General features: G+C 42.3%; 2 protein-coding genes across 8 annotated transcripts; one reads left to right on the top strand and one right to left on the bottom strand.

The window, feature by feature from the left end:
• Positions 1 to 336: 336 nt before the first annotated feature.
• cbarpb (CACN subunit beta associated regulatory protein b) lies at positions 337 to 15249 on the bottom strand. Of its 7 annotated transcripts, none has more exons than XM_042415552.1 (12): positions 14572 to 15249; positions 11717 to 11905; positions 11468 to 11626; positions 10673 to 10745; positions 8658 to 8806; positions 6494 to 6555; positions 5679 to 5841; positions 4990 to 5161; positions 4433 to 4588; positions 3737 to 3974; positions 2970 to 3159; positions 337 to 1832 (listed from the first exon to the last, which is right to left on the bottom strand). In XM_042415552.1, the coding sequence occupies exons 4-12, from the start codon at positions 10718 to 10720 to the stop codon at positions 338 to 340; spliced, it is 2673 nt and encodes an 890-aa protein (XP_042271486.1). In that variant the 5' UTR covers positions 10721 to 10745; positions 11468 to 11626; positions 11717 to 11905; positions 14572 to 15249; the 3' UTR covers position 337. The 7 variants fall into 7 exon arrangements, with proteins under 7 accessions (XP_042271486.1, XP_042271485.1, XP_042271487.1 ...); XM_042415551.1 differs by having other exon boundaries at positions 14604 to 15249; XM_042415553.1 differs by lacking the exon at positions 14572 to 15249 and adding an exon at positions 13252 to 13707.
• On the top strand, positions 13914 to 20421 carry atp5f1d (ATP synthase F1 subunit delta). Its single transcript, XM_042415560.1, has 5 exons — positions 13914 to 14154; positions 15261 to 15414; positions 16188 to 16276; positions 19963 to 20092; positions 20287 to 20421. The coding sequence occupies exons 1-4, from the start codon at positions 14038 to 14040 to the stop codon at positions 20083 to 20085; spliced, it is 483 nt and encodes a 160-aa protein (XP_042271494.1). The 5' UTR covers positions 13914 to 14037; the 3' UTR covers positions 20086 to 20092; positions 20287 to 20421.
• The last annotated feature ends 385 nt before the right edge of the window (positions 20422 to 20806 follow it).

Below are 20806 nucleotides of genomic sequence, written 5' to 3'. Positions count from 1 at the left end.
TTTGTGATATTTTAGCTGCGTCCAACGTTATTTTGAATTGTATCTTCCTTGGTCAATGTACTGTAAAATGGCAAAATTGAACAGCTATATAATGCCAATAGGCAGAAAGAGAGACTGATTGCATTGCTACTGAATTAATTGTATCTACGTTTATCTGGGAATAATTGTTTATAGGGACAGATTTAAAGCAAACTTTCCGGTCTTTGTTTATGGGTCTGGATCATACCATTCAAGCTGTATACAGAGAGACATTTAAACTGATGCAAGACAAACCAAATAGAAAGAAAAGTGTGTATCAGCAGGAGTGAGGTTGACGATCAGGACGACTGAAGCCCTGCTACACTGGGCTGTGGTCCGGAGAAGCATGTGTGGCCGTCACCGACACACACTCAGTTGCTGTGTCCTTGGTCCTGCGAAGGCCCATGTACAGCCTGTCATCTAGGTTAGCAGTCAGTTTGTCTGTGAGCTCTGCTGTGATGGTTTGCGGGCCATAGCCTGACGAGTCGGGCAGCTGAGGAGGGGGCGAGCGCTCATCCAAGGGCTCGGGAGGGAGTCCAGACTGTTTGCTGTCCTCCTGAGGGTCAGGATGCTCACTCAGAGGTGGGGTAGAAGATGAGGCGTGGTCCTCAGAGTCTCTGACAGTGACACCCTGCTCCCTCTCCTTCCCCCCATCCTTGATAGTCGTAGGCTCTATCTTCGGAGTTTCAGGAGCGCTGCTGTCGCTGGTCTCCTCATCAGGTGCACTGACAATGCGGGGGAGCGTGCTGTGGTAGCTTGTGTCCAGTGGGTAGTTAACACTGTCGCCCCTCCGTAGCGGGGTTCGTTGTCTCTCAAAAGAGGACTGAAAGTGTCTGACACCAGGGTCGCTCCACTGCTTGTGCCGCTGCCACTGTTTACGAAGGTGGATTCTGGACCGGTGCTTCCTCAGTGGCGACTCCTGCTGGTCAAATTGAGGGTCGTGGCGGAGAAATTCGTGGAAGAGCGCGTCCGTCTTCTCGTCTATGCTGTAGTCTCTCCGGTGCAGGGTTGGAAGTTGAGGTGAGGGCTGTGCAGCCTCTCGAGGTGTGAGCATCTGACCGTATGGGAACCAGCTCAGTGAATCAGCACCAGTTTCTATGGTAACTCCTCCACTGGCGCCCAGTAACAGCTCATCTTCCGGCTCCTCCTCGAAGAGATGAGACTCAAAGCTCTCACCGATAGTGCCAGTTCGCCCTGCACTGGTGAAGTGGTGCCTTTTCTCATGGGCTGTTCTGTCCTTAGGGCTGCCACTGCTGCTGCTGCTCCCAAACAGTCGCAAGTCTTCTGGACCACGAGATGGAGCCTCTATCGATGCGTAGCCGCTGTCCATCTGCAGCAATTTACGAGTCCCTGTTTCTCCGTCGCTGCCCCCTCGCTCTGATTCTGTGCTTTCCTGTTTCCTCTTTTTTGCCTCCTTCGCCCCCAACTTCTCATCCATATACACCAAAAAGTCTTTCTCATCCTCTCCAGCCTCTGTCTCATCCCCTAAATCCTGGGATGGGTAGCTAGGGAGCCCTCCTCTTTCCGTCTCCGTGCGTCCGCCCAGTGAACACACACTGTCAGCATCGCTGCAGACGGAGTTCCTATCATTGTTGCTGCTCTGGTCAGAGGCAGCGTAGTGTTCCAGTGTTGCACGTAGCGACCAGATGTCTCTGTAAAGTGACTGGGGGTCCTGGGGATCTAGGGGGTCCAAAGGATCAACACATTCCCTTCTTGCCAGGGACAGTGCTTCGTCTTGGGGATCAGGGGATAGGCCAATCACCCCTGGTCCACTATGGCTGCAACTTGGCTCCACTAACACCTCAACCTCTACCCTATAGTGTGCACACAGGGAAGGAGAGACAAGATAAAATGAAAGAAATAAGGAAGGAGGGAAAGGGAGAAACACAGAAACATGCAAAACAAATGTCAGTGTCAGAGCATTGCCCTTGATATCACATTCATCTGAGACATGGCTGTGTTCACAGAGCACAGAATGATTGTCATGACTTGCAATGGGTGCTGTGGCATGTCCTTACACTGAACTCAGCTGAATAGTGATGCCATATGAAAATGATCAGAAAAGCGTTCATCTTGGAACAGCCAATTTAAAGAACGCATACTGTACGGAGCGTAACATGACTTGTATACAACCACAAGGATCATTACATTTCTCAGGTCATTGCAGCTTTCAGGAAATTGCTTTCATTTTCAACAACAAACATTTGCAAACATACACAGGAAATACTGATTTTGTTTAATATTCAGTGAAGTGGGAAAATAAATGCTTATATAAGAAAGAACTTAGGCAAATTGGTTATTTTTGTTGCATAACATCATTTTCAGCAAACTCGTTGCTATAATTGCAAACTTAAAATAACAGATCGTAGTGACCCTTGCACTTCTGCGAACATCATGACATTATCAGATCATGTCAGCGATGGAATGGTTTCCTATGCCAAATATAAACCCCGTGTCCCAATTCTCCACTCCACTCTCCAAAAAAGTGCACTCTGGGAATCCCCCGCATCTGGATTAAAATCATGAAATTGGTTTTAAAAGGCATCTTATTTACAGTGATCTAGTTAAATAAGGATCAGACTGTGGTTAAACTGTATTTACAATCACTCATTATGGTGTGTTTCTAAAAATATGTTATAGCAAAACAAATAAATGCAAGAAAATCATTTTCTATACTTTTCTGTGACTTACAGTTCAGTTTTCTTCACAAAGTCATTTTTCATTTGTAGCTGGATTAAACTGTACCCTTGCTCATCTGGCATGTTTTTATATCACCGAGTTTATTAAAGCACACTTTTATGTTAAGTCAAAGTGATTGAGAATTGGCACTCAGAGCTGTATCCTACTATATACATATTTATCATTCCCATAGGTTTTCTAGCTACAGGGAAGAAATGAGTGCAAGGCAGCAAAGCAGTGGACAGGATGAATGGCAAGGGAATTAAAGATACCTGCCGAGGGAGGGAGGTGGTGTGGACGGAGGAGAGAGGAGGCGTGTAGTGGGCTGGCTGGGACAGTAGGGGACGTCCTGGGTGCGGGCGATGTACTGGATGAGGTCTATGTGGTGCGCGTCGTTGTCGTCCTGGTCCATGCTCTCACTGGCAGCTCGCTGGCGCTGGAACTGTCTCCTCTTTGGAGAGCCTGGCTCACGGCGGACGTAGGGAGAGAGCAGTTAGTTATACGAGTTTGGCAACAGCAGGCAGAAGTGAAGTGACACTTAATTCAGGGGAAAGCTTCCATCAACTGTTGAGGTTTCTGAGGGGGATTTGGGGATTCTTTCTGGTGTCTTGGTATGATAGAAGAAGTGAGCCTGGGGTAGCGCAGGGAAAAGTGTGTGTATATAGGATGAAGGGGATCGGCAGGGAGGATTCACTCAGGGGCTCAAATTGACTTGGAACGACCAAACTTTGCGTCACTGAGCCATCTGTCTTTTATGTGTGTGTATATGTGACTCCTAGCAGCCAAGAGGCATCTCACAGTTGGTTGCTGGAGCCCCCTGCTTAACTATTGTCTGTTTACCACGAGAGAGGGTTGCTAAAAATACTAAACACATAAATAGATAGAAAAAATAAATTACTAACAGTATAACTTTATTTTCCCACTTATGGTTGTTAGAAAGACTCACAAAGAATTACAGCACTCCCCTGCTGCACTGGCACAGAACATCTCTAAAAATAATTTACCAGAAACACACCTCACACCATCAAGTATCTATTACCTCTGGTGTCCAGACTTGAGGCTCTCTGGCTGCTGTCCAGCTTCCATTTCTTGATCTTGAAGTAGGGACTGGCCCCTTCCAGACTAGCATGGCGCCGCAGTTTAGTGAAGAACTGCAGCACAGGCCCCTGGCTTCCTGCACTGCTGCTAGCAGGAGAGGCCCCGCTCCCCGCCGCGGCCCCCTCTCCGACACTGACGCTGCTGCCTCTGCCCCGGGGACCCGCTCCCATCATCTCAATCTGAGCAAAGAGAGAGAAATGTGGTCAGAAATAAAACCTGCCATGACTAGTGGTCTGTGCATAATCTCCACTGACAGGGACGTTCCACACAGGCTTCCTTGTTTACTCATCAACCATCACTCTTGTTATTCCTCCCTCGGGCTTTATGACCCTCTAATGTCCGTATGGATGACTGGCTAGTTGACTGATTGGTTAAAGAACTGGTTGGTTCACTGGAAATTCATCACTTTACAAATACATTACCTCAACAACCTTCATGTTGGACCACACTTATGTCTTTTGTTTATCAAAACATGAGCTCTTACAAGTAATTTGTATGCACGCTCTGGACTCGTGAGGTATTTTTCAGCAAGAAAATCAGCGTGACATGCCAAACTTATAAATTTCTTCATCATAATTGTGAGCATGAGTTATGACCTGATGTGAAATGTAGTATACAGTAGTTGGAGGCAACTTACAGAGCTGGAGCTGGGCTCCTTAGTGCTGAGAGTTATAGTGTTTTCACTGAAGCTGGTGTCCACCACAGTTGAGTTGAGAGCATCTCCAGGGAGGGCACAGCTGGGATTGACGCTCAGGCTGGTCAATGCTGTTTGTGGCAGGGGGCACAGCATTGGCTAAAGGGAAACAAACACACACACACTAAGTGTTTCTGCAAAGCTTTGTTCAGTAAGCCAGTCATGCATATGCATCATATAACCACAGTCTACTGTTGGCAACTAAGTAGCTCCATTTCTAGAGTTCGTTTCCATGTTTAGGGAAATAAACATGGATGAATATCAAGCCCAGTTTCCCTCCCAGGCAGTCAGCCCAACACAAGTGATTGAACAGCTTTACCTAAAAGGGAAATCAATGTGCACGGCCTGTTGAAATGAGCAGGCAGAGAGATCCCTGATCCCTGTGTTTGGCTACATTAGGTTGATACATTTTCTTGCCCCGACCCAAGAGATTGATGTTCTAATTGGCCCCGGTCACGACTAATGATGCATCAGGACGAATAGCAGGTCAAGGCTGTCACCTGGAAGATGGAAAGTGCTGACTTAGCGACAGGGCGCGTTGTCATGGTGATGGTGTTCTCAGCCGAGTCGCACTCATGGATAGTGACTATCTTGAGGGCTGGGGGAGGGATGTGGAGGTGCGTGAGCCGGGCGTTCTTCAGGTGGTGGAAGTCGCCCTCGGTCAGAGTGTACCTGAGGTGGAAAACATAGAAATAGAAATCTAAATACCTCATGGATACATGCTGAACACACATCTCATTGTGTGAAGCTACGTAGCTGTGACAGGGGTTCAGTGAAATTTGTGCAAGATGAGACGCAAGTTTCAAACAGTCTTGATAAGTCATAAATCATGAAGCTTATCCTCCATGAGAGACAACAGCCAATGGGGAAATATCTGACTTCAGTCCATCACAGCTACATTTAGTCCTACAGAATAATTCCTTCTGAACAATTTGCATATCAGGCTCAGGGCTTTAAGAGAAAAGTAGGACACTGAAATAATGCAAAAGGGTGAGAGCTCTTTGTGCCCACAGCATGCATAATGCATTCTGAATTAATTCACTTAACCCTAAACTAACATAGCAGCGAGGTGGACACAGTGGAACTTATACATCCTTTGATCTCAAAAAGCGGTAAAGCCGGGGCGCATGGAAATTAATGAGAGCTGAACACTGCATAAAAAAGCATTTGTGAATGTGGGCTTTCTGACCTGCGGCCCTTCTCCTGGGCCTTCTTGCCATGATCGAAGAGCGCGGCCTCATTGAAGGAGACGCGGCGGCCCGTGGTGCCCGTGGAGAGGAAGCGCTCCGTCTCTTGGTCGTGAGAGCTGGCCATTGACAGGCAGTCTGACTCATCCACCCTGATGGTGATTTCTATCCAGAGATACGAAGAAGGAAGAGTCAGAAGAGACAGACAAATAGGTAGGTAGATAGATGGATGAAGGAGGGGGTGGTGACGGAGACAGAGAAAGAGACAGAGCACTTAGAGTACTTTTCCACATTTTGTATGTGCATTTTGGTCCGAGTAATAGCTGATGTTTAATCTAATATATCATAAGATTACTATAGCTCAAGAAAAAGTCAACTGTATAACTGAAGTGAAGCATCTGATGTTCAGACACTTTTGTGGAGGATGAGTATGGTAATATAGCAAACTGCTGACTGGAGGACTTAAAAAAAAAAGCCTTACAAAAGCAATTTGGTGCCAAACTGATGCTGCCTTTCAGTAAATCATTTTCATTGGAGACAGAGTGCATTCATTGGTCCCAAAATGTCAAAATGTGTTCCAGGAATGGCACAGCTACTTAAACTAATTGGGTCGACATCACAACATTTTAATGGAATAGATTACACATTTGTGCTGACGCTATAAAAATATCTCTGCTTCTAGCATCCCTCCATCACCATCAATCCAATCCCAGCCTCCCAGCCTCCATTATTTCTCCCTTCCTCAGTTACTCGCCTCTTTATCTATTCCCTCACTCCTCGCTCTCTGCATCTTTTCCTCATCCATTTTTTCTCTTACCATGGGTAGGCTGTGACTCCTCCACGTAGGTGGTGTTGGTTTTCTCGGGGTCATCGCTGGCCCTGGGGCAAACAGAAACATTCAGATCAATTCCGTGACATGATTACCCCTGAAGTCTGTCTTTCATCTATCAATCCCTGCTGATGCACAGTACAAGGCTTTATGGATCAGTGTTACTATTTGACCTTTGTGTTCAGGGTGTCTGATGCACTTGGACTTTTTCTGTACAGGTCGACAGTTTAAAAATCCAGCTATAGGACAAGAAAAGGCAAGGCCATGGGACTGAATGTCCAGTATGCTGTTTGTCTAAATGGCTGCCTGCCTGGCTGTATAATCAATGAGAGCCTAAATCATTGCCAGTAACTTGATAACCTTCAGGGCCAGGGGACCTCTTGAACTGATAAAGCATGGTTGCCGTTTCCACTCATCTTTCAAGGGCACAGACAAAACACACATTGCATTGTTGTTGGGATGGAGTGTGTATATATTCTTTTATATAGTAATAGTAATAGACTATAGTAATATAGTCTTTTTTTCAATCAGATAACTCTTTAATAGCTGTTGATCCCCCATATGAGCTTCTTAAATCCCATGCCCAGAATTTACTTTATGAGCCATAAAGAAGAAGCTGAAAGCTCTTTCCAGTCATTTCTCTTCATCTGATATTTTTGTGCAGAGTTATGAGTTGCATGTATGTGCTTGTGTGTGTGTTTGTGTATGTGTGTATGTGGGTGTGAAATGACTTGAGGGATTGCTTGGTCCACCCAGATCTGTGCTTCTTCTTGTCTTTCATTTCCTCTGTGGCTCCCACTACCCTATGTGTGAGTTTGCATGTGTGTGTGTGTGTGTGTGTGTGTGTGTGTGTGTGTGTGTGTGTGTGTGTGTATTCTTTGTGTGCACACAGGGCTGAGTAGAGACGCGAGATTAATCACAGCCGATGGCTGCTATGAAATCTCATTACACTCATCATTTGTACCAGTCTGGCCGATTCTCCTCTGCTCTCCCCCAGCAAACCTCGCCTTCTCACAGCTCAGCCTCTGTGCTCTGTGTTTATCTACCTCTAGCTGGTGTGCTCTTGTATATTCAAGTGTATGTGATGATGCCTGCTGCTGTAGAAAGGGACAAAGCGTCTTGAGGGTAGCTGTGTTACTGCTGAATGAACACAGATGAATCAGAAATAAATGAGCATGAATATTGAATGTGCTTCCAGCAAGGTGTTTTCATAACAGCCCCACAGGGGTCCTGACACTCCAACAGCAGACTTGTATAATGAGTGAATGCACTGTGTTGTCCCGCTTTAACATGCTTACATGAGTATCTATAGGCTTACATCATTTTTTCCTACCAGCTGCAAAACGGCTCTCCCCCATTGTAAAGACGCTTTAATTTGCTTAATGGATCGCTGCATTGTCTGTTAATGGAATCATACTGAAGATGGTTTTGGGACTCAAATGGTGCAGAAAACTGCACAATTCCATAGGAAGTAGTTAGCTTCATTTGCAATTGCAATGAGCCTCATCTATTATGTAAGTATACATGCTCAGTATAAGTACCAGTCTGTCTCTAAATAGCAGTTGCATGTGAGCTCAGAAGGAGTAGTCTCTGTCAACAAACTGTGCGTACTCATGTGTGCACACACACACGCACGCATGCTTTCATGTAACACAGTAAAAGCAACACTTGTGCGCCTGTCTCTGCTACCTTTGTGAAGCAAACAATCTTCAGTTTTTGTTGAAACTGCGTAGGGGTAGTGTTGATTTAAGTTTGTGTGAATTTTCAAGGATGTAGAGTTTGGTGTTATTGTGTTAGACTGCATCACAGGATAACCTGGGGGGTTAAATAACAGAGACACCATGCAATAATATCTTATAATGAAAAAAAACCCAAAACACAACAACACCACAATCTCTCGCCTCAAAATTACCATACAGATGAATGAACACCTTTGTGTCACAGTGTCAACAAAAACTGAAGATTACAGGCCTCATAGTTATTGCAGGCATCTTGTTATTACTGCTTTTATTATGTTACATCAGTTCTTACTGTTGGATCCTTATAATGCCATGGATCTTATGTACTGCTGCAGTCTTTATAAGTCACACTGGATGAGGGTGTTAGGTGAATTAGTACAAAGATAAATGTATTCATAATTTTTGCATCGCACCTGGCGCAGCATTGCCCTCCTCGACAGCAGCGACGGCAGGCGATGAGGAGGACAGTGATTGAGATCAGCGTTCCTACCAGGAAGATGGAGAGGATCACCAGGAGGAGTGCATAGCCATCTTGCTGCTCCTCGGTCTCGAACGGGATCTCCTGAGATACAAAGGACAAAGGGCAACTATAGATAGATAGATAGATAGATAGATAGATAGATAGATAGATAGATAGATGTAGGCGTTTTCTTGTGCTAAGTTTGGATCTCAAATGTGATGGTTGAAGAGAGAGAAAGTGCACAAGTAAAAGCAAAAAGCTTTCCACATCAACATCAAAGCACTAGAACTACTCTGGTGATTAATGCTGCTCCTCTCTGAGCTGAGGGATAGAGCTAAAAAACACTTCTACTTGCTACTTCTTGCTACCCAGCCCAGATATGAAATATGGAAAATTTGACTTCAGATCAAGAAGTCACATTTTTGAAAAGACATACAGTGACATATAAGTATCACCAGAAATGCATGTGTACATAAAAGTGCGCTTTGCAGGTTTAAGTGATTCTCAGACAGTTGAAATGAAATGTCTGACACATCAACTGAAGCCTGGATTTACTACCTTACTCTGTAGCTGTTTTTCCTTCACAGCAACACCACACAGCTTAAAAGATTGATTTAGCCCCACTGGTTGGTTGGCCTGCATAGTGCAATTAATCAATAAATGCCAGGGCTATTAACCTGTCTACAGTGTACCTTAGCTATGGGAAAGCTCTCTCACTAGGAGGACTGCAGCTGAGTGAATTAAACACACAAGGAGCGCTGAGAGAGACTCTATGGTACCTTCGGTCACTTGATTTAGACAATAACATTCAGTTAGTTTTACAAGGATAAACATTTTTCACTATAGGAGGACAAGACATCTTGAAATTGCTGCCTCATCAATGGAGAGCCGTTATTAATGGAAAGCTATTGCTGATAATAAAAACAGTCATGCTGCATATGTTTGACCTACTATCTCATCAAGTACATATTTTTGAAAATGTGATAAATTATAAAAATTTCAACATGAACAATTCATTGGTACAACTAGCAGTTCAGTGAAAGTGAATGATACTGTGAATGAAAACAATTTAAAGATTTTTTTTATCATTTCAGATCAAATCTGATGATTTTTTCTTTGTCATTTGATTAACAAATTGTCAGAATACAGTGAAACGTGCCCGTTACACGTTCCTAAAGCCCAAATTGACGTCTTCAAATTGTTTGTTTTGTCCGACTAAAATTCCAAAACCCAAAGATATTCAGTTCACTATCACATAAGACAAAGAAAAGCAGAAAATCTTCACAATTGAGCAGCTGGAACCAGAGAATGTTTGGCATTTTTGATAGAAAAAAAACAACAATGATAAGTCAATTATCAAAATATTTGCCAATTAATTTTCTTTAGGCTAATTGATTAATAAATTGATTGTTTCAGCTCTACACCACATGAATTTTTAAAATTACTTTTATTAAATAATGTGGAATTATTATTTCTATGGAGTAATTAGTTTCTGGATTATATAGCCTTATTAAAATTATGTTTTGTAGGCTACAAAACTGAGGCTTGTTTAAAATAACATGATGCATGAATGAAAGAAAACAGCTACAGATCTTGTGCTTTTACAGAATATCAGAGTGACATGACAACCGAGGTTATGTAAAGATAACAGAGTCTCGATGGACAGTGTGGGGGGAGAACGATCAGCAAGTGTTAATGAGTGCCAGACTCTGACGTCACATTGTAATTTCTCCGCGAGGGGAAATTAAAGCTGAGATTAGATCACAGATTTAATTATTTCGGGTCCAGGTCAGGATGTTCTCTATTAGCCAGTCAATCGGCCAGAGGAGAATATGAGGGAAGAGTGTGGTTCTGTTGGTGAGCAGGACACGACGTGCACACACACACACACACACACACACTTACACACACACACACACACACACACAGGAAGTCTGAGAATAAGTCCGTGGTGAAAAGCAGACTTACTGTGGAGTTTTCTGGTAGGATGTTCCAGACGGTAGACTCATTGCTCATGGTCCAGGCCAACTATTGAGTCCCCCTGAGAGATAACACATGCACACACACAAATACAGAGAGGAAATGACTGTTACTGGAGCTGTTCATCGGCTCACAAAGTCAACCATTAACTGCTGCATTTTATCTGCGATAACAAATCCACACAGTCACATACTGTATATTTAAACATAGAAGAAAACTTCTCTGACTATACCGGATAAAGACTGGTGGTATAATCCAGTTACACAGACTGATGTCTAATAGCGGGGCAAAAGAATATTTATGTCAAACTGTAAAATGTGATAGATAATGCCTATTGCAGCAAAAAAAAACCTTGTTGCATCTCCAACAGACTGCAAGACCAGGCAGAGACCAAGTGTGTGTGTGTGTGTGTGTGTGTGTGTGTGTGTGTGTGTACGGCATGGGCTTCTACGCATGCGTTAAATCCCACTGAAGATGCAAATCTTAGCATCTCTGCTGTAAATCATCATCCATAATTCCATACCGGCCCGAAGACTCTCCATTTACTCCCCCTCCCTCCCCCCCCTCCTACACACACACACGGATAGAGAGAGAGAGAGCAGAGAGAAACAACAAGCTCTTACTAAACACTGGCAGCTGAGTTCCACTACCACTGCTGCTGCTATGCGTTCGCTCCTACAGATCATAGCCATTAATACTGCTATGCTGCACCAAACGCCCACACACACACACACACACACACATACACACACACACACACACACACTGGATAGATCTACTCACCCAGCAGGGGAAAAGCAGCATGCCAGCAGCACTCAGCACTCCTTGCTCGCCTGCCAGTCACTGCAGCACTCAACTTCAGCACCACAACCTGTAAGCTACTGCCGAGCTCTTTGCTGCCTGCCTCTCTAATTCCCTTCATCTACCGTCCAAGCAAGAAAACTGTTAGGGGAAACACATCGGGCTGTGACCAGAATGCTTCCCTTGCTGTGCTGTACCCACATCCTGCTTTCTACCAGCCTAGAGTCTTACCCTGATGGAGGGCAGTGCGCAGCAGCTCTGGATGTGTGTGTCAGGCTGTGGCTCGAGAGTCTCCTCCTCAGCTCCCTTGGTGCATCCTCAGCCACTTCAGCCCACCCAGCCGAATGAGCCTGAGCAGCAGTGTTCCCTCTCAGGGCTGGCCCACTGGCCTTGGAGCAACAGGACGGCAGTGCTGCATGGCTGATAATAAAAACAACAACAGCAGAATGATTGGTTAGTTAGCCAGTTGTTTGTGTTGATTCGTTGTACATTGCATATGTGCCTGCATTCAACAAATGCACATTAGAGATCTGTGTGTTTCAGTAGTGGTGATCAGATATACCAAACATCAGAACACATCCTTTGATTGGTTCTTTCAGCGGTGAGAAAGCTAAAGCTGCTCTCAGCATGTTTACTGAATACAATAAAACACTCAAGTAACCATATAGAAATAACATGTAGTCTAATTACTCTTGGCTGTCTTTACTCTGCTTTGTTAGGCTACAGAAAGATATAAGGAAACATTATGGAAAACACCATATTTATAAATCAATTGAGTCTAATACTTTATTGAGAATTTCTCACTTCTGTGGTGTTGCAAACCCAGAGGGCTGCTCTATTGATTAGTGACTGAGCAGATGGTAAGACATGGGTGTCCCAGCAATGGCATATCCCATCATGCTTAACAAAATTTCGGTCTAACAGCAGCGGCATTATAGTGGCTGGACGCATTTTGTTGCGAGAAGCCTTTATATTTCGCCCCATTGTTCTTCCCTAGAACAAAACTGAGCCACTGGTTCATTTTGAACCTTGTAATAATCTGTTAATAATGGGAGATGGCTGCGCAAAGTAGCCTACAAGCATCCTTATTTATTATTGCTCGCTACGGCAATATTTTTCCCGGAAAAGACAATAATGAGCATCGGCTCTGGAAGTGGCTGCTGTTTCCTTAGCTAATAAAATCTCTCGCAAGAATGCAAAAATCCCATCATATGACGTGATGAAATGCAGCCGGTAGTAAACTTTAAAAAAACGACGAAAACTGAAGCGAAATGGATTAATATGCCATCTTGATATTTCACAGGCGCTTATGATTTTCATCAGTCCGGTGACACCTACAGAGAAGAAGGTAGCTCACGATTTGAACTGGCTGCACAAACACACGCACAAGCACGCATGCAGTAGAGGCAGCACTCACCTACTCAACCAGCCTGGTCCATGCAGGGGTGGAGGGGCAAAGCCAATAACGTCAAACTCTTCTGTGAACACTTTAATGTGGATTTTTAAAGCTAAAAGTATTTATGAATGAAACCCCACTGTTTAAGACACGCCCACCACCCAGTCAGAGACGCACCACGTGACGCGAGAAGTGAGGTAAAGCGGTGTGATTGAAGGGTTTCTTAAAATGATCCTGATACTCCAGTCAGTCTTCGCAGCAGTGAACTCATATATTATGAACTCATATATCTCACTCTGCTCATATATATATATTGGCAACTGCCTGGCTTCTCTTACAAAGTTACAAAGTTATATTTATTTTTATTTACCTATTTTATTTTGGTGATAAGCAGTCGATTGCAAGACTTGCAAAATTGGTGAAACTGCGCAGGCTCAGGAGTCGGTAAGTTTGTGAATGTCTTTGTGTGTCAGTGGTGGCACACAAAAGAGCATCAGAAACGTTGTCCCAGACGAGAAGGGGTCTCTATAGTCTGTTTGAACTGTGGCACATGATTTTGACGCCATCTACTGGCAGTGTATGCTCAGTGGCCTCCTACATGAAAAAACAGTGGGGAAATAAACGTTTTATCCATATATATGGGTATAGATACAGTTATAGATATAGATATAGATACAGATAGATATATAGTTTTACGACTTGGGCTATTCTTCCCAAAATGTTGTCCCCTAAGTCTTTAATCTTCTAAATTCATATGTAAACACAGCAAAGAATGAACACTGAAGGGTATTTCAGGCTCACTACTTTAACAAGGCAGTCTATAAACTGTATTTGAAGCTAACAGCTAACAAATAGGATAAGTAATCCACCTCAACCATAGACTGTATATAAAGATTATATACAGTTTATATATTATTAGACATGCATACAGATTATATATCATATAGTTTATGATCTCAACCTAAACCTTGACTGCGCCTTTAAAAAAAATGTTTTTTTAAACTACACGACCCAGCATCCTTTGCGCCACAGTAAAGCCTTATGGGTAGGTTACCAACGTCCTTGTCCTACCAAGCCGCACACCGACTGCCTTCACGCAAGGGCTTGGGGATCTCAGTCATTCACTTGTGCGTGTAATAAAATCAGATTTTCAGACATGATGGCAGCAAGATTTCTCCGTCGCTCCCTCCCTGTGCTGAGGCAGGCTCGCTCCTACGCCGAAGCCGTCTCCGGTGCCCCGCAGATGTCCTTCACTTTCGCCTCCCCTACACAGGTAGCCTGACAGTAACTATTGGCGAGGCTTCTCGGGCCCAGCTAGCGTGAGCTAAAGGGCTAACTTACTGTCGTGTTGAAATGTACTGTCACATTTGTGGAAAGCCCTACCCCCGCGGTCATTCAGCAGTTTTGTTTTGTTTGTCTGTTTGTTTTCTTTTACTAGTGCATGAGTTTGCTATCATTACTACGCATATTCTTACGGTTAAGTTACTGCATTCTGAGCTTGCAGCGCCGCTAACTTTAGCCAAGCTAGCTGTCATTCACTGTCTTTGACCTGCAGTGTCTGAAAAGTATGCTTCGCTAAACAGTCACCACAGAATAATTTCTCATTTATAGGTCAGTAAACTCATTCATGTGCATCAAAATGTTCACTAGTATATGTGACGTTAGCCTGAAATGAGACACATTGTCTTACCGGTGCTCTGCATGACAGTTTTAGATACACACCTCTAACCTTGAGGTTCATCTATGGATAAGTCTCGTCCCACAAACGTCTTTTACTAAATCCAGTTCACTGCTCCTCTAGTGTAAAGAGTCTAGTTTCACACAATGCTCCGTATCTTCTTCACATCATGTTTTTACATGCTAGACTGGTGTGTATTTGATCCTCAAACTAAAACGTATGGTTAATGACGTGATGTTATTGTGCATGAAAAAACGTGAATGGAGAGGTGATGATCTTGTTATCATGGCTATAGATGAAAAGCTCTGCAGTCCTCTAGATTCTGCAGTTTGACAGCTGCCTCTTTGATCTGACTGCAGCTAACAGTTGTTTTAGTCCTTAATTGATCATGTTGATTATTTACGTGATTAATCATTCATTATTTAAAATTTCAGAGAAACACATTCAGCTTACTATCACATTTGACAACAACAAGCTTAAAAATATTCATATTTGAGGAGCTGGGACCAGTGAATAATTAGCATTTTGCATGAAAAATGACTAGTTGCCAGTGTCAATTTTCTGTTTATCAATTAACTAATTAACTATTTTATTCTTTCCAGCTCTACATGTGGTCAGTCACCATTTTTTAATGTTGAACAGTTGCAGGGCTGTCCATAAGTCAGGGAATGTATCTTTCATCTCCTGTCTCATATCTGCAGGTGTTCTTCAAAGAGGCCAGTGTGAAACAGGTTGATGTGCCCACACTTACCGGTGCGTTCGGTATCCTCCCTGCCCACGTACCCACCCTGCAGGTGCTCAGGCCCGGTGTGGTCACAGTCTTCAGTGATGACGGTTCCTCCGCCAAATACTTTGGTAAGATTTTGCTCGGCAAATGAGTGGACAGGCCCACCCTAACTGGCCATGACGTCTTTTTCCTGAATTCTCAAGAGTATGCTCTGATACCACTGGTGTCTTTGTGAAGGCAAATAATAGCTAATAATGCTTTGTTGAGGATGATTGAACAGTAAACAAAAATATCAGATCACCATTGAGTGATAATGTCACAGTTGAACATGTGTGTGAATGTAAAGGGTCAATTTAGTCATTAAAGATGTCAGTGGGGTCACTTGTAGTCTAGAGAAACTGGTGTATATGGTACATCGTACATCAAATACAACTCCCCCGCTTTTAGGCTAACCTCCACATTTTTACATACACAGATCTTTGTGAAAAACTAAAACTTGATCCCGAGATGTTCTGTTCATATGTTATATACAGTATTTGTCATTGATTTTGCTTATGAACAGCACCTGGATTCACCTGGATTTAAGTCTTTTTTTATCAGACTCATTGAAGCTGTAGTTGTTTAATGTTAACAAAATGATAGCATTTTTGACCTTGCAGATACAATGTTAGGCAGCTATTTAACTTAGAATGTATACTGAATATCCCAGCGTGAGGTTTCAGATGTTAAAGTTGATGATAAGAAACAATGTGGAAAAGTAGCCTGTTGTCTATAACACACATGGCATCGGTTTTAAAACATTTATGAGATGACTGTATGTTGGCATGTATAGTTACACTGTGTGTGTGTGTGTGTGTGTGTGTGTGTGTGTGTGTGTGTGTGTGTGTGTGTGTGCACGCAGTGAGCAGCGGGTCAGTAACAGTCAACGCTGATTCTTCAGTGCAACTGCTAGCTGAGGAGGCTGTTCCCTTGGACCAGCTGGACATTGCAGTGAGTATAATCTCTACTTCACTCCACTCACATACAAATCCTCACTTGGGTTGTGCAGTATGACTGTATAAACCCTGAAATGGTAGACATTTGTCAACTATCAGATACTTAACAGTTTATGCCTACATTGCTTGTTTTTTTCATTTTATTCAAAAACATGTAAAATGACATCCATTTTCAGCGACTGACTCAGTAAAATGAGAGTTGAAATGAAATGAAATGAAAACTTCACTCCTATCTGCACTACTGAATGATATGCTGTCTGTGTGGCCTATTTTTATCCACACAATAGGAATTTACTGAAGCTAAATTACATTTTTCATGTAAAAAACAAAAAGGCATGTAATGAAAGCTTGACAGAAAATTTCTTGATGAAAAGAAGAAATTTGTAGAGTTTGGAAAAGAATGAGTTCAACTGCAGTCTAATAATGAAATGTCAGAATTCAGAATGATCTTTTTGCATTTTTAAACAAGGGAGCGTGTGAGACTAGTTTAATTTTAGTTCATGTTATCACTTGTCTGATATCAGAACTGTAGTGATTTTTAAAATCATAATAATGAAGGTTTGGAAGCTGAATAAATATATAAATCTGGATCTCTCTATCTATCCATACTTTTGTTGGCCCGGATCTTTATCAGTTCTTTTACTGGTCCTTATTCATTACTAAAGATTACTTTTAGTTATCATTAAATCATTTGATTATCATTTTTACAAATGATAAATTCAGAACAGTATAAGAGTTGATTTATATTTTAAATGCAGCTAAACACTGTTTCTAAAGCAGCAACAGTAATGTTCACGACAGCAAAGTCACTATATAAACTCAGTAATATCTCACTGGGAACAAATCTTAAATGTCAATAAAATAAATAATATTCCTGACATCAAAATACTGAGTGAAGTTTAGAAAGAATGAAGAACAGACATCAGTCAGTATCAGTCTGTCCTCTGCTGCGGGTACCGCTGGTAGAGAGGAGGAGCTGGTTTGTCTCAGCCAGCAGAGAAGTTTACAAGAATTTGCCACATTTTAAGATTTGTGGCAAACTAAGATAAACAGTTAGACTACATACAGACAACACACAGTTTTCGTTTTAGCTTGTTCGTAACAATTCGCTATTGGTATTATTGCTGTTCGCTTAACAAGTGTGCTGTGGTTGTGTAAAACATGCCTGGAGACAGCAGACAAAGCAGGTGGAAATATCACCTTTCTAAATATTTATGCTTGTCGAAAAGGTGGTTTGATAAAATACTCGCAAAGGTTTTATTGCACTTACAGTAGCGAGCGTGGTTATCATCAACTTCACCTGGTTCACTGTGTCCACCGGACTCTCTGCTCTGCTGTTTGCTCTATGTGTGTGTGTGTGTGTGTGTGTGTGTGTGTTTGTTTGTGAGGGACTCAGCCCCACCTTCAGTGAAACACAGGGAGCAGAAGAGAGAAAGACAGCGAAGCTAGCATGACTGTGGTAGAGAACTCTCAGCATAGTTTTTTTCCTTTTATTCGGCTTAGGTGTTGTGAAAAAACACTTACATGCTATTATACTATCTTATAATAGCAGGGAAAACCATGATTACATTGACTTTGCGTATGGGGCAGTCGACCTCTAAATTGTAGCAACAAAGGTAGTATTTAATACATAGTTAATTGATTGTACTGTTTTTTTTATTGTACTGTACAGGTGATCCTGTTATTATATATCCACCGAGCCTGTATTTGCTTTAATGACTGGCCAGCTAATGGTGCCATTGATCTCCCCATTATAAACTGCCTAATGGTTTTTGATGGTCTTATCACATATTTTTAATGAGGTATAAATGCTGCTGATCAATATTTGTGGTATTTAATGAGCATGAACACAGCCTTTGAACTTGAGGACTGAGATACATAATGTCACAACACAAGTTACACAAGTCTTTTTTTTTTGTTTAATGTATCGAGAGACTGAATTTATTCATTTCTGTTAGTTGAAAGCTTATTGTATAATCAAGTTATAACAGTTTTTTCTGCACTGTGTGTTCGATCTTTGAGCATGGATATCAGTACAATATGTCCTTTTTAAAAATTGGTTTTACTATAAACAGTTGGATTTTACATCCTCTCAACAGATGATTTGAATATAGCACTTAAATAATTATGTTCAATCAGAAGCTGGTTGTTTTTGCCAGCTTTGTTCTTCTAAAAATCTAAAAAAAGACTGTAAATTGGTCTCACAGTCTTAAAACTCTGCTTCTCGAGACACTGCAGCAATTATCTTTGTACCTGAAGTGTCCTTAAGTGAGCAAATCCCAAACAGCTCTTTTGTTCTGCAGTTAGCTTTGAACACTGTGCAGGTGAGCAAGAAAAAAAGATGTATTAAAGCAAGTTTAGTATCTTCGCTTCAAATTGCACATTTTGGAGAAAAAAAAAATATACAGAGAGGATCATTTAGAGGAGCAGTCATAATCTGGTTGAAATTCAGACAGAGCGTCACTTTTTCTCACACATAACACACGATCAGATCGTTTTGTTTTTGTTTTTGAAGAGAGACATCAGCTTCGCCTCGCATTTGGTACATGTGAAACCGCTGCTGTCGTCGTCTTGTACTTTCACTGTCAACATGTACATGTCTTCAAAATGTCAATCTAGTGCGGCTTAGTCAATTCTTTATGGATCTTTTATGTTTTAATGAGATTTGTGTGATGGGTTTCCATATCCAATTTGTAGAGGCATGCATAATTACCGATTGTTCACCCTGGTTTGTTTCCCAGCAGGGACGCGGTCGTTGACAGCAGAGACAATTCTTTGAACCCACGCTAGATTTTTTTTTTTTCTTGTCCCCTTTCATTTTGATCTGCTGCGCTGATGAGCACCTCCCAGTTGATGATTATCCATCTGATCAGTGTTGCAGTTGGACTTGAAGGCTGAGTCCTTGTTTAAATGTCAGTCTTGTTAATGCTAGGCTGTGTTATTATGCGCTCTCCGCGGTGTCTGTCTTTGACCTTGGGCAGCGCCAGTGTCACTGTCAAGTTGACTTCATAGCAGTAAATGAGTTATTTTTTCCTTGTCGTCTTCCACTCTGCACTAACAATGCACATGGGCCCATGCTGTTAATAAGGAGGGAAAGGTCAGTCACTGTTGAGTTATAGCAGATGTGTCAAATCCCTACTGGGAGACCTTTAACTTCCAGCTATGTTTGGCATTTCTCGTTTCTAATCGCTACTGTGACAAATGGAGCTTTCAGAGCAAAGAGGCAGTGGGGATTTTCTCTGCTCGTCTTTCTCCCCACTTCTTACTCATTCTTGCTCAGCCTTGCTATTCTGACTTCTACATCCCAGTTAGCCTCAAAAGGTTTTCAAGATGATTAGAGCTTTGTTACCGCTGCCTTTCCTGTGATTTTTATTCAGGTACCTTTGGACAGTGAGTGGGTGGTCCTATGATTTTTCAGAATAACAGGATGATCAACCTGTTTAGAGGCTTTTTTTTTGTAAGATATGTAATTTGATGTTGCATTTTAAGTAAAATTATGTTGGCTCATGGCTTTAGCTTTAACACTGGAGTAGTAAATGTGTCCAGGAGGAGACAGCCACAACTAAAATGTTTAAAATGCTTGTTTTGTAATAAAGTAAGATCTGTATTTAGGGATTTGTCATTTTCTTTCCTTTGCTGTTTGTCATTGTTTCCCCATTCTGTTTTTTTGTCTGTCTTAAGGCTGCCAAGGCCAACCTGGAGAAGGCCCAGGCTGACTTGGCTGGTACATCCGACGAGGCAGCAAGGGCAGAAGTTCAGATCAGCATAGAGGCCAACGAGGCTATCGTCAAGGCTCTGGAATAGACCTGTGGTATGACAGATCGCCTACTGCACCATGATCTGGTGTTGAGAGAAACCATCCAGTTTATTAGTTAAATCAGAATAATAACGCAGGGTACATGCTATTATTGAAAGTGGAAATGTTGACAGGAAATCAGTGGTCACTCACATTCAGTGTTATTTGTGCGTGTCAAACTGAGTCACTTTGTTTTTTTCCACTTCTAGGCAATCTTTTCTGTTGCTTTGATGGAAATAAACGGTCCATCTCTGTGTTTCCAGCTCAGTCACGTCAGTGTCCAGAGGATTCCATACTTGCTTTGTACAGTGGATGAAATAACAAAATAAATTTATTTGGAATTACCTGCTGGTGGCGTTTGTGTTGTTTTTTTTGCTCCTCTAAATGATGACAATTTTATATAAATCATATAACACATGAAGCCACTGGAGTCTGATTGACCCCCATAGATTTGATAATTCAGTCGCTGTATACAATACAAACCTTTGTTGCACAAAAATAAAGACAATGACCGTTTACAGTCACACATTTTCTCCAGGAAATGCTTTTCTAGTTAATCAGACTTGAAATGTGTGGAAAAAGGCAACCAGTGTTTCTGCCACTTGGTGGCAGCAGATATCAGCCATAGATTGTAATGGAGCATTTCAGATAATCAAATTTTTATTCAGCTTCTCATCAAACCACAGTTTCAGGGAAGGAACTGTCATTATATTTGTCATCTAACCATAC

Source organism: Thunnus maccoyii, chromosome 7 (assembly GCF_910596095.1).
Source record: "Thunnus maccoyii chromosome 7, fThuMac1.1, whole genome shotgun sequence".
In the NCBI taxonomy this organism is placed as follows: Eukaryota; Metazoa; Chordata; class Actinopteri; order Scombriformes; family Scombridae; genus Thunnus; species Thunnus maccoyii.
The sequence above is the reverse complement of the archived record's forward strand: the minus strand, read 5'-3'. Positions and strand labels throughout refer to the sequence as shown.

Excerpts from the sequence above, each read along its gene's own strand:
- cbarpb (XM_042415552.1), bottom strand. The coding sequence starts at position 10,720 with ATGAGCAATGAGTCTACCGTCTGGAACATCCTACCAGAAAACTCCACA. Across the intron at positions 3,975-4,432 it reads AGGAGCCCAGCTCCAGCTCT|ATTGAGATGATGGGAGCGGG; the intron begins GTAAGTTGCCTC and ends CTCTTTGCTCAG. Across the intron at positions 3,160-3,736 it reads CTCAAGTCTGGACACCAGAG|GCTCTCCAAAGAGGAGACAG; the intron begins GTAATAGATACT and ends GCCGTGAGCCAG.
- atp5f1d (XM_042415560.1), top strand. The coding sequence starts at position 14,038 with ATGATGGCAGCAAGATTTCTCCGTCGCTCCCTCCCTGTGCTGAGGCAG. Across the intron at positions 14,155-15,260 it reads CTTTCGCCTCCCCTACACAG|GTGTTCTTCAAAGAGGCCAG; the intron begins GTAGCCTGACAG and ends TCATATCTGCAG. Across the intron at positions 15,415-16,187 it reads TTCCTCCGCCAAATACTTTG|TGAGCAGCGGGTCAGTAACA; the intron begins GTAAGATTTTGC and ends GTGTGCACGCAG.